Raw genomic sequence first — 12,604 nt, forward strand, 5'->3', positions numbered from 1 at the left:
TTTTATAATTTTAAGATTAAATAGCATACTATAAAACAAAATATGAATGGACCCCAAAAAGTTTATCTCAAAGCAAGAATCCATCACTGCAAACTTGGACAATTCAGCCCCAATTTCTGCCCTATTATTCTCAAACGAGTTACACAGATAAAAGCAGTGACCCCAAATGTCTGTCTCCAGAGTGATGTTAGGCTGTGACAATGCTTCTATCAGTCCCCAGTGGAAGAAACAAGTGTTTTTACTAAGCCAAACTTATTCAAGTTAAATAACTATTCTTCATTCAGAGATTATGTCCTTCCTTTTTCATTGTTGAAACAACTTTTCTTCCCAAAAATGAGAATGTGGAGGTGGTCAGTAGAATTTCAGTATCAGGCACATCCCTCCCACCCCTCCCCACCTACCACCAGGTCTAGAAAGTCCTGTGCAAAATGCAGGTTAGACTGCTCTCATTATGTTCTCCTTCAGCCTATGTCTCAGAACCTTGATGAACCACAAAGCAGCATGCCACCTCAGAGCCTGATCACGGACCTTCCTTGCTACAACCTACTAGAACAGGGAATATCTTCTGGAGCTGTTCACTGGGTGTCTGTGCTCCCTGACTTCCTTCTCTCTCTCTCTCTCTCTATCTCTCTCTCTCTCTCTCTCTCTCACACACACACACACACACACACACACATGACCTCCCTCCTACTGGACAGGCAACCTCTGTGCCTCGCTCAGGCTTCTTCATGACATGTGAATCACCCATCCCTGAGAAGAGTGACCAGGTGATCCAGGCCAAAGGACACAAGACAGCCAACTACACCACCACCCTCTTGCCCGCGGGCTTCCCATACTGTTTGCCAGGGCTCTGTGCCTGCAGCTGGTGTGCTGGCTTTTGGGAGTGCTGGGCTCTCCATATTCTCACGGCCAAGGCTGGGAGGAAAAAGCAAGGATGGGGGACTCCCTAAGGGGGTGGGAACTATAGGGATGCCAGTGGTGAGGCCCCTCTGCTTTGACAAGGCCAGCTTAGGAGGAGCTGGTGTGAAGCTGGGATCCTAGAAGTTTCCTTTCCCAACATGAACTCGACTCCTGGACCATGGTAGCAGGTCCCCACAATTCCACTTTGAGTCATGCATTTGGATTTAGACCTTGTGAAAAGACAAAAGCCTTAAGGGAACAGGTCCTCACATCTTACTGCTACACAGGGTTGGCAGGAGGGGACCATTTTGGGGATCCCAGGCAGAGTGGACCTGGCCTAGGAGAGCCAGAAAAAGAAAAGAAAATTATCTTCTGGAAATGGGGTCGGCAAACTTTCTCTGTCAAGTGCCAGGGAGTAAATATTTTAGGCTCTGTAGGCCACGAGGGGTCTGTTGGAACTTCTCTGCTGCTGTAGCGTGAAAGGAACCACTACATGACATAGTGTGTGGCTGTGTATTCCCACCGAACTTTACAAGCACAGCAGACCATATGCGGCCTGTGGGGTGTGGTTGATTGCCTGTTGTCCTAGACGACACCTAAAAAAAACTCTAGCCAGTCCCCTTTGGTCCTGTGTTCTTTGCTTCTCCTCCTCTCGGTTCACACCTCCCCAGCATGGTGCTCTAGAAATGTATCCCTTTATCAGTCTGTAACCCCCACAGCTTCTGGGGCAGAGACCATCGCTGGCACTAGCACAGGTGTTTAGTACGTGTTCGGGGAGCAAGTGTGTGCGGCGGGAGGGGAGACGGTGTTTACAACAGACAAACCTCACTGAGCACTTCCAGCCTCCTGGCAAGAAGCTACAGGGTTCACACAGGAAAGGGATTTGTGCTGATGACGAGCACTACCAAGAGAGAGCACCCTGGCTTACAATTTCATTCTTTGTTAAAATGCAAACCCACGGGCGGATCTTGACGTCAAGGCTAACATCCCAGAAAGCAGCACAGCCAGAACCGCCTTCAGACAGGCTGCTCCCACCTCTGGGGAGCCCTTCCCATCACAGGCCCATCACCATTCACTCCAGCCTCCTCCGATGAAGAGGAAAAACACTGTGGCCAGCCAGAGACATAAAAATTCTTTGTTATTGGAAAATCTAAGTGTCTCTCCAGGCCTGTGCAGCACCATTAGGTGACGTCAATGGCTCAGGGTATCTGAGCTCTGCGTTTCCACTCTTCTCAGAACAGCAGCTAATTCACGGCAATAAAGATGTTTCTATTTAGAGCATCAGAAAAGAGGTGGTCCTGTGATTCTGTGCCCCTAAGTCATGTACTAAGGGTTTGCCTGCTCTCCCTGGGAAACAGGAAGGATTTTCAGGTGGCAGGAAGCCAGGACCTAGACATTCAATTCCATTCAAGCTAACCAACAGCCAAAGGGCTCTCCATGCACCACGCAGCATAGGCCCCAGGGACATGTACAGCCTGGTGACCTCAATGGAGAGGAGAGGGCATTCAGGCACACCAACAGCCATGATGACAGTGGGGGGTGATACATAGCAAAGAAGGTGCTTGGGGGCTTGAGGAGAGGGATGGCATTTGCTGTTCCTTGGGAAGGACCATGAAGGATGGGTAGAATGTGGGCACACGTGGTTGTGGGAAGACTGGTGAAAAGGAGACTGGGGGTCCAGGTGACTGAGAAAGAGAGGAGGGAGGAGGAACAAGTGTTGGCTGGTAGGGGAAGGCCATGCTTGATTCTGCCCATGAACTGTACTTGGCCCGNCTCACCTAGACCTCACACTTCCTCCTGGAATGTGTAAACTTGACAGTTGAGAGAATTTATTTTTCAGTGGAAATCAGTTCCCCTCCCTTCCCAGAGGTCTCGGTAGTAAATGCATACTTCCTGATTCTAGACGCATTTTATGTTGAACTAAATACTACGAAAAAGCATGATTCCCTTCACTAGTCTAGAATATTTTGCTAGAATAGCCAAATCGCTCTTGAGAAAGAACAAAGCTGGAAGTATCATGATCCCTGATTTCCAACTACATTGCAAAGCTGTAGTAATCATAACAGTATGGCATTGGCATAAAATAAAAAACCACACACATGTATCAGAGGGACAGAAGAGAGAGCCCAGAAATAAAACCACATATATATGGTCAATTAATTTATGACAAGCCAACAATATACAATGGGGAAAACATAGTCTGTTCAATAAATGGTACTAGGAAAACCGGACAGCCACATACAAAAGAATGACATTGGACCGCTATCTTAGACCACACACAAAAATCAACTCAAAATGGAAGAAATATTTGAACATATTATCTGAAACCATAAAAGCCCTAGAAGAAAACATAGGGGCTAAGCTCCTTGACATGGGTCCTGGCTATGAATTTTTTGATATAACATCAAAAGCAAATGCAACAAAAGAAAAATAAATAATTCAGATTACCATCACGCCAAAAAGCTTCTGCACAGCAAAGGAAACCATTGACAAAATAAAAAGGCAACTTACCAAATGGGAGAAAATACTTGCAAATCACAGATGAAGGAATAATATCCAAAATATATAAAGAACTCATACAACTCAAAAGCCAAAAAAAATTTGAGTTAAACATTGGCAAAAGATCTGAATAGACATTTTTTTCAAAAAAGACATAAAGATGGCCAACAGGTACATGCTCTTACATATGCTCTTACATACATCACTCTTCATCAGGCAAATGCAAATCAAAAACACAGTGAGTTAATTCACATCTGTGAGGAGGGCTAGTATCAAAAAGATATGAAATGTCAAGTGTTGGTGAAGATGTGGAGAAAAGTCACTATATAAAGCACTATGGGGGTTCCTCAAAAAAAATTAAAAATATAACTACCATATGGTTTAGCAACTTACTCCTGGACATTCACCCAAAGGAAACGAAAACACTAACTCAAAAAGATATATGCATCCCCATGTTCACTGCAGCATGGTTTCCAATAGCCAAGACACAGAAATAATCTAAGTGTCCACTGATGGATGAATGGAGAAGGAAAATGTAGAATATAGATGCAATGGAATATGATTCAGCCATCAGAAAAGAAGGAAATCTTGCTATTGCAGCAACATGGATAGACGCTGAGGACAGTATGCTAAGTGAATTAAGTCAGATGGAGAAAGACAAATACCATACGATATCACTTATATGCAGAATAGAAAACAAAAAACTGAATACATAGATACAGAGAACAAGTTGGCTACCAGAGGAGGGGTGGGGAGATGCGTGAAATGGGTGAAAGAGGTTAGTGGTACAAACTTCCACTTATTAAATAAGTCATGGAGATATAATGTACAGCATGGTGAATACTGTTAACAACACTGTGATGTAAAGTGTTGCTAAAAGATTTCAAAGTTGCTAAAAGAATAGGTCTCAAAAGAAGACTTTATCACACAAAAAAATGTTGTAATTATGTGTGGTGATGCATGTTAACTTGACTTAATGGTGGTGAACATTTTGCAATATATACGAGTATCAAATCATTATTTAAAAAAAGAAAGAAACAGGCATGAAGACATGAATATCTTTGACGGACTGAGACACCAGCTGAAAGCCCTCTACAGGCTCACGGCACACAGGCTGGACTCCCCTCCAGGAGCTGTCTCTTTGTGGGGAGGAGCCCGGGCATCAGCAGGTCCTGTCACCCCAAAGCTTCTCTCCTTGCCTGGCCAGCCACCACCACCTGACCCCACACTTCCCAAGTCTCCAACATGCTCCTCTAAAACGGGTCATGCCCCGAAGACCTTCATATCCTTTACAGACATTATCCCTTCTTTTAAAGTCTCCGTCTACATCAAAGGCCACATTTTGTGTTTTCAAGAATTGATCACAAGTAATTATGTTTGTCCAGTGCTTTTTAACCAATATACCTTAAAGCATGAATGAAAATACACATAACCCAATATTCAAAGTATAGTTAAAAAAGAAAACACCAATATCAGTGTTGCTCTCTATGATAAAACTCCATTTATACGTTTTAAATATAGCAATTTATTAAAATTGTGTTATTCCAGAAGACGAGATTCTAATGTATTGTCCTGCATGATGTAATGGTAAAAATAAACAGTACCAATAGTACTAATTTTTACTAACATGGAATGATTGTATTTGATATGAATTGGTAGGAGTGAAATGCTCAAATACATATATGCTTTTAATTCATTTAAAATAGAAAAATAGATACATTTTTTGTTTGGAAGAAGAATTTTATGCTCTCGTGAAATACATTAGTCTTGAGGTACACAGCCACAGGCTAAACCATAACTGATGTGCATTACAAACACAGCAGCATAAGCTTGCAGGAAATTTTATTTTCTACCATTTGTCTGTCAAAGGAGCCTAATTGTGCCATAAACCTCCTAAATTGGCAAGTACAGTGAGACATGGAGAAAGACAAGCCGAGAACAGTGGTGAGAACGCAATGTGGGGTCAAGCTGACAAAGCAAAGGAAGGAAAGTGAATACCATACCTGCTTATTATTGTCAGTGGTACAACACAGCTTCTTGAGGGAGACAAAATGCCTAATTTTCCTAATAACATAAATTATCAGTTATTAGTGAGTCAGATAGGAGATGATTCAACAAATCAGCAGATGAAAACATCAACAGATTTTCTTAAAGAAAGCCCCAGGGTCCATTCTAGGGCAGATTTAAATTTCAAACAAACCTAGTCTACGGAAAACACATTTTTCATACACAGCCCACACATGCCGCCAGAAACTGGGCTTCCCTTTTAATCACAGTTGGCTCAGAAACACTTTCCTAATGGGTATTTCATTTTGCAACGGACTCCTGCAGCTAGTCTCCTAGATATCTTCAGTGATAGGATGCAATGTTACTCGAGAAGAAATTGGTTTTAATTCCGCTGACATGAATAATTTTACAGCTTATATAAAAAGCAAAAGACTCATTTGGACAATGACCAAAATTACATTGTCCCTCTTTTTGTATTAATACTCCATATTCTTTCATAGCATGGTCATCACAATGATGGCATTTTTCAGGCAGAGAAAAATCCTCTTATTTCAAGGTTATGGACAGAATCCCAAATCAGCCTACGGTCTTGCTCATTACCACAAGGGAGACCAGAAAAAGGCTATAGCTGCCTCAGCCCTGCACAAAAATCAGCCTGAGGTAGATTTTCCACTGAGAGGGGGGAGCCAGGAATTCTAAAGGGCTATGTGATATTTTATACGAATAGGAATGAGCCTCCTGTTTCTCTTTCTTTGATGCAGTTTTCTCTGGAGGACCCAGAAGAGAGTATAGAAAATACTGGTTATTCTGTAATAAGCCTCACTAAAGAAGAAGAGGTAAAATTTCCCTACTTTTAGTAAGAATTTCCTTTGATAGTGTACTGTTTACAAGTGGGGGGCGGGGGGAATAACACTGTGTCTAGACAAAAGAACTTCCCTCTTATCTGTAAAACTGGAGAGATAAGAAAAACTCATTCTGACAGAAATTACCAAGCAACAGAGTCTCCTCAGCCTTGGTCACCTAAGAATTCTGGTCACACACACAGAGTGAATCTTAGCTTAAGTTTTCTGAGAAGATAGTCTAAGGATGATGAGAGTAGCAATGTGACAGCCATCATGGCCTCTCAGCATGGACTGTTGGTGGAAATGGCCATGCCAAGGCCACCATGCTGGAGGTGGGAGTGGGGGTGGGGTGGGAGGCCTCTCTTTGTGCTCATAACCCTCATCAGGACTGCCGGCACCCTACCACTGAGAGGGAAGCCACATGTCAGGAAATGTAAGACGGCTGTCTCTGAAATAAGGGGTTAACAATTTCAAAACTTAGCAAACAAGTAAAATTGGAGAGGAAATGACCTAAGATGTTTAGCTGACTTTGCAGAATGTTTTGTTTCCTAGCCACCCAACAGATTGGAAGGTACTCAGGTAGTCTTAAGAGTCACAGGCAGGACTCACCACTTCTGGTTACTGGCATGACAACTGCTACCTTCTCTTTCTCCAAAACATCACGTGACAGCATGTGTCCCTTGTAAACTGTGGTACAAAGCTAGTGTTGACCTGCAAGGTAGTTTACTAGAGGCTCCTCAGTGACGTACTTGTTCTGGGATCCTGTTTGGCTTTGTAAACCCTCTAATAAAATTGAACTGAGACAAAGAAAAGAAATTATGTATTGACCCTCTCTGATAATCTGAGATTAAATGGTATCCGATCACCTGATTCGGGTCAAACACACCTTTCTCTAGGTCACAGTGACCTCCAGGATTCCCTTTATCTTGTAGAACAGGTCCGGACTCAGCCTGAAGGCAACCAATATAGAGCCAGTGCCTCAAGGAGAGAAGGGTGACTCCCAGGGCAGGGCTGAGACCAGCGAGCCTTGTTGTTTTGTTGTTATTCTTATGACAGGGGAAAGCCTAAACATAGCTCCTTCAGAGGGTAGTGGGGATAACGGAACCACAGACAGTAGTAAGTCGGAGGTGGGCAGCTGGGAAGATGCTTTGTAAAGCCCATAAGCAAGAGAAGAGAGGGGGAGGAAAAGCCACATCTGGCGGCTATTGCTAGCCACATGGGTTTGCCCACAGTATATGCTATATACAGCCCAACCCCACCATATTTGTGGGTCTAATGCTTACATTGGTATTTTAATATGCAAACCCAATGCCCACATGAGCCCTTCAACTATAAGAGTTCAAGAGTTTGCTCTCACCCTCCTTGGCCAATCACTGGGGTGATCTTCACGTGCTGCTGGATGCTGTCCCCGGATTTCCTTCTGGCATAGTAAACCCCCTGCCACTCCTACATGGACAAAGAGAGCTCTTAAAATCCTTCCACCGAGGCTAATGGCTGCTTCTACAGAGGGTCTCGTCAAGTTGAGCAATAAAGTTCCCACATGCTTTCCTTACATTCCACAAAACATTGCTCTGTCGTTGCACCTATTGTGACACTTATTACCTAAGCCTCGTGGTCACCCTGAACTAAGACCCCAAGACCAATGTGTCCACCTCCAAACAAGACAGCCCCTCAGGGTCCTAGGATGGTCGATGAGTGGGTAGAGTTCCCGCTCTCAGCCCTATGGGCGTAGTGGCACCAGGTCAAGGGACTCTGATGGGGTTTTCCTAAAACTCTTCACAACAACCTGTAAACTCGAGGTTATCATCCTTAGTTTACAAATGAGTAAACCAAGGCTCAGAGAGTCTAACTAATTTGCCCACATTCTGAAGTACAAAATGTGGTTCTAAATTCTTGTCTCTTAATTCTCCTTGAAACCTGTCATTTTTCTACTTTCTATGGGGCATCCTACCAAGATTTCTCTGGGATTAGTCTGACTTCCGGCAGTTTCCATGGATGAAGCTAAGGGGAGTGTGAACATTCTTACTGTCTCTGGACCCCAGGGAACTAGCTGATGAAGAGCCTGTGGTACCTCCACCATGTCCGGGAGAACCCGGTTTTCTCTTAGTTTTTCCTGCTCCCTCCGTCACACAAGACCATCACACGTGTGGCAGTACCTCCCATGGCAAAGTTGTCTAGAGTACTGGATAATGTCCTGATTCCTTTTCAGTCTCACTGCCCCTATTCTTTAAAAATTAGCATTGGCTGTCATATATGACCCAAATGTAGTTTATTCCTATAAAGCAGTCCCCAATTAAAAGAATACAGTGCTCATATCACTATTTCACATCAGAGAAAGCAAGATGAAAGACATAATATGAGAAAGCATTCTGAATGCTTAAAATAAAATTTCACGGAGTTTCAGCTGCTGGAGCCTCACTCCACCTACAGAAGGGAAGCCTTGAGGGAAGATTCCTGTCACAATGACAGCCCTCCCTTCAGCTGCTGGACGAACTGACATGACAGGAAGAACTGAGCTCCATGTCTCTACTCAACTGTAATGAGGGAAGAGAACAGAAAAACGGAAACATGACCAAGACCAGGGCCCACGTGGAAATACTGATATACGTACTTCTAGTCCCCCAAACACTGGACACACTCAAAACACGCAACAACCTTTTGGGCAGAACTCTGCTCAGAGGCAGCAATGATACTCCAGCAAAGAGAGTGGGGACAGAATCACCCAAAGGATAAACTCTCCTTATACAAAGTGATGAGGTGCTACATCATCTTAAGTGCTTGATTCGCTCGGGATCTAAAATTTACCCCCAACTTGACCAATTTTGCAAACATAAGAGATCTTTCACTCAATTAGCATGTCATCAGAGGAGCCAATCTTAAAGACATGACATAAAACTCACAGAAATAAAAATGCAGTGGGGAGAGGTTTGCACAGTATCTGTTGCACCCACCTTGCCCTTCTTGATGCACGTGTTGATGGTGTCAAGAAGGTCTGCCCGGTTCTTATCACTTTTGGGCAGCTCGGCAAGCTCTTTCCCCAGGAGCTCGCCTTTGTGGTAGCCCATCATCCTTTCAAAAGCTGGGTTGACATACTGTGAACAGGACGTGGTTAAAGGTCAGTGTGGGTATGCTGTGTGCCCCCAGGAGTACTTGCTGGGACGCAGAGGAACATGCTGCAATATCAAATACAAAGTTCCCTGGATGAGCACTCTCTGATGCGGGTGCCGACTGGGCCCCGTCTCACCAATGAGGCACCTGAAGTTGCTGCCTTGCTCCTCAGCAGCAATGTATTTGATCACCACCCCAGCACCCTAGTTCTCTCCGAGGCACTGGAAGAAATTCCTTAGCAGACAGAGAGCAAGAAGCCTTCATCTAAGAGAGCCACTCTCTTGTGGGCCTTTTTCATCCCCAGTTGGCCAAGAAATAAGAAAACATTCCAAAATTAAAAATGAGTTGGAATAAAAATGAATCGGTTCAACAGGCTGTGGCATCTATTAGTCACATGTCTGTAAGGCAGAGATCTCTCTCATGCCTCCTTTCCAATTGCTACTACCTACAAATCAATGCGATGGCTTGGGGCCACTTCCCATCTAGCCTGAACAATGAAATTTAGTTCAACAGCTTGGGCAGGGAACAGCCCTTTCAGTGCTGGGCAGTCACGGGTGTGAGAAGAGGCCACCTTGGCATGTTTGAAGGCCAGCAGACTCAGAGGTTTCTTTCTAAAATTCTGCCCAGGGTCCTAGAATACAGAGCTATTTCCCTGTCTGACTCCCAGATCTCATCTCCACCTCCAATTTCTTTTCCAAGAACAATCACTAAATGAGAAGCTGAATAAGGGAGACAAGACAAAAAGCATGGGGAAAATGTGACCATACGGCCTCTGGGTCATGGAATTTTTTTTTCTTTTTTGCATCATGGACATCCATCTGCGGCTTCAGAAATATTCTTGCAAAGTATAATCACAATCACTCTTGCCCTGCACTATGATGACAGCCGTAAGGAGCCTGGTGATGCAGTGACACTTGGGGAACTATTCCCCTGCGAGCAAAGTCTCTACTAACACAATTAAACCTGGGAGATGGAGGGGTTTAGAGGGTGCACTGGAGCCTGAGCATGAGGCCTTATTAGGCGGATGGAAGAGCCGGGGTGGGACAGCGTCTTCAGCGATCTCCCAGCACACACATGTGGTGATCACCACCCTCCTGGGGCCAGGCAGCACAGCCTCTGCTCACCAGGTGGCCTAAGCCTGCGTGCTGAGCTCTCCATATCCCCCCTCATCTACGGGCTTCTGCCTACGCACTCCTTCTCCTCGTAACACCCCTCCTCACCTCCATGCCCTGCCAAGTTGGGTTTGTCCCTTCCTTCTCCTTCCCTTGCAAACCACCCTTGACCCCCTGCCCAGTCTGAGCTGGTGCCACTTCTACAGGCTCCCACTCTCTCCTGTGCAGGCTCCCAGTGACCTTTCACACTCAATCCAAGTTTTTATTTATTTCTCTCTCCCACTAGACATAAAAATCCTCAAAAGAAAGTCCACTTTGGATTCATCTCTGGATACTCAAGACTGTTCAGTAGATATGTGATGTATGTATTGTTTTCCTTTTTGGTCAAATCCTCATACATTTCCATGTGTGTTTATTCTACCTTCACTATTAAGTTGCAGATATGGGTAGAAGTCATGGCCCTTTGTTCATGCTAGAGTTCCTGTAACCTCAGAATGCAACAGGTACTCGAACATGATCTCTGGAGCCAAAGCACTCAAGGTCAAATCCTGGGTCTGCCAATAACAAGCTCCATGACTGTGGGCAAGTTACTCGTCCTCTCTAGTCCTCAGTTTCCTCATCTGTAAAATGGCTACAGTAGTAGTGCCTGGATCATAAAGTTGTTTTAATATATAAAATGCTCAGTACTGTGCCTGATACATGGCAAGCTTTCTGTAAGTGTTTTAAAGCAAGTAGTTTAGATGGTAGATCGATGGCTGGCTGGCCTGGTCAATATTATTCCTAAATTTAAGGGCTATCACCTAACCTCTGAACATGCACAGTCACACAGAAGCATAAACTCTTCAGCGGCAGGGCCCTGAAAAGGACTCTGGTATTAAGAACATGCATGAAATATCCTGTCCATGAGGACTTTTCTTGAAATACGTAACGCAAATGTCACTTTATTTCCCCTTTACATATAACATCCTCTATTCAACTTCTTTCTCCTTGCTTTTGGGTTTTATATCCAGATTGCAAGTAGGTCTTTAAAGGGGCAGTCTGTTTCTTCCTGTTCACAGGAAAGGAGGGGATGGGGCGACACCACCACCATGTTGCCTTCTCCAGAGACACAGGGTCTCTACCCACCAGGTGCTCACCATAGAATGAAGGACTCTGTTCCTTGTTCAAGAAATCATCAGACTACAAATGGGGAAGCAAGTGGAGAGCAGGGAGCCCCTTCTCCTCACTAGAGAAATCAGTCGGCTGCCCACTGTCAGAGACAGGTGTAAAACAAATGTGTTTCATGAGTGGAATTGACTGTTCAAGTCTGGACAGAAGGAAGGGGAATGTAAGATTTGTACTTGGTCGGTAGCAAGCATGTCTGGTCTCTCTGCAGTCCAAGGACGCAGACGTGTGCATGCGTAGTTAGGCAGCAACAGGCAGCAACATGAGGAAGCTTTCAGATCCACTGCAAGGAGCAGTCAGAAAAACAAGTTCTAGATATACAGCCGAACAGGGAAACCAGAAGGGAAGGCTTTATCATCGGCAAGACATGGCTACATATTTTGGTTCCAATACTTATCACTGGGACTTTTCTTGGGAAAATTCCCTGACCTTGCTGGGCTTCAGTTTCCCCATCAGTATTATGGGGCACTTGTGTCTCTCTCACAGAGTCACTGGATGGAAAGGAGATAACGTTATGAACGTGTTAATGATGGCGCTAAGGCAGCATGGGCTGCTGATGTTACTAGTTGGCATGAGAGTGGGGTGTGTCTGTGTGCAGTGCAGGCTCTGTCGTGCGGCCACCATATCTTGAGCACCATCTTTGGTTTCCCTGAGGAAACTAAGTGTTCCTTATACTCAGTGCCATTATGGAAACCAGCTCCAGGCAGCCTGGTATCCATCGATGGAAAAGTCCACATTTCAGAATGTTGTTTTAGTAGAAATGTCTTACCTTCCAAAAAATACACTAAGATGACCTTATTTCAACAAAGGTTGGTCTACTATACACATTTCCTTAGGAAGATAACTTTACCATACAAGACTGCTCTACAATTAGAATACCAACCACAGGCAAATAAATGAATACCTTTGAAAATATTTCATTCCCATAAGCATTTACTCTACAATTCTGACATACTTTCACATGATGTAAAT

General features: G+C 44.3%; 1 protein-coding gene across 2 annotated transcripts in view; it reads right to left on the minus strand.

The window, feature by feature from the left end:
* Nucleotides 1-12,604, minus strand: part of PDE8B (phosphodiesterase 8B) — a 142,123-nt gene that overhangs the window by 90,246 nt on the left and 39,273 nt on the right. For both annotated transcript variants that reach the window (XM_077759902.1, XM_077759901.1), the window contains exons 7-9: nucleotides 9,200-9,340; nucleotides 7,606-7,694; nucleotides 5,403-5,463 (exon numbers count right to left, since the gene is read on the minus strand). In XM_077759902.1, the coding sequence (XP_077616028.1) occupies nucleotides 5,403-5,463; nucleotides 7,606-7,694; nucleotides 9,200-9,340 (291 nt within the window). The remainder of the gene's footprint in view (nucleotides 1-5,402; nucleotides 5,464-7,605; nucleotides 7,695-9,199; nucleotides 9,341-12,604) is intronic.

The sequence above is a fragment of the Crocuta crocuta genome, unplaced genomic scaffold (genome assembly GCF_008692635.1).
Source record: "Crocuta crocuta isolate KB4526 unplaced genomic scaffold, BGI_CrCroc_1.0 scaffold162, whole genome shotgun sequence".
NCBI lineage: Eukaryota > Metazoa > Chordata > Mammalia > Carnivora > Hyaenidae > Crocuta > Crocuta crocuta.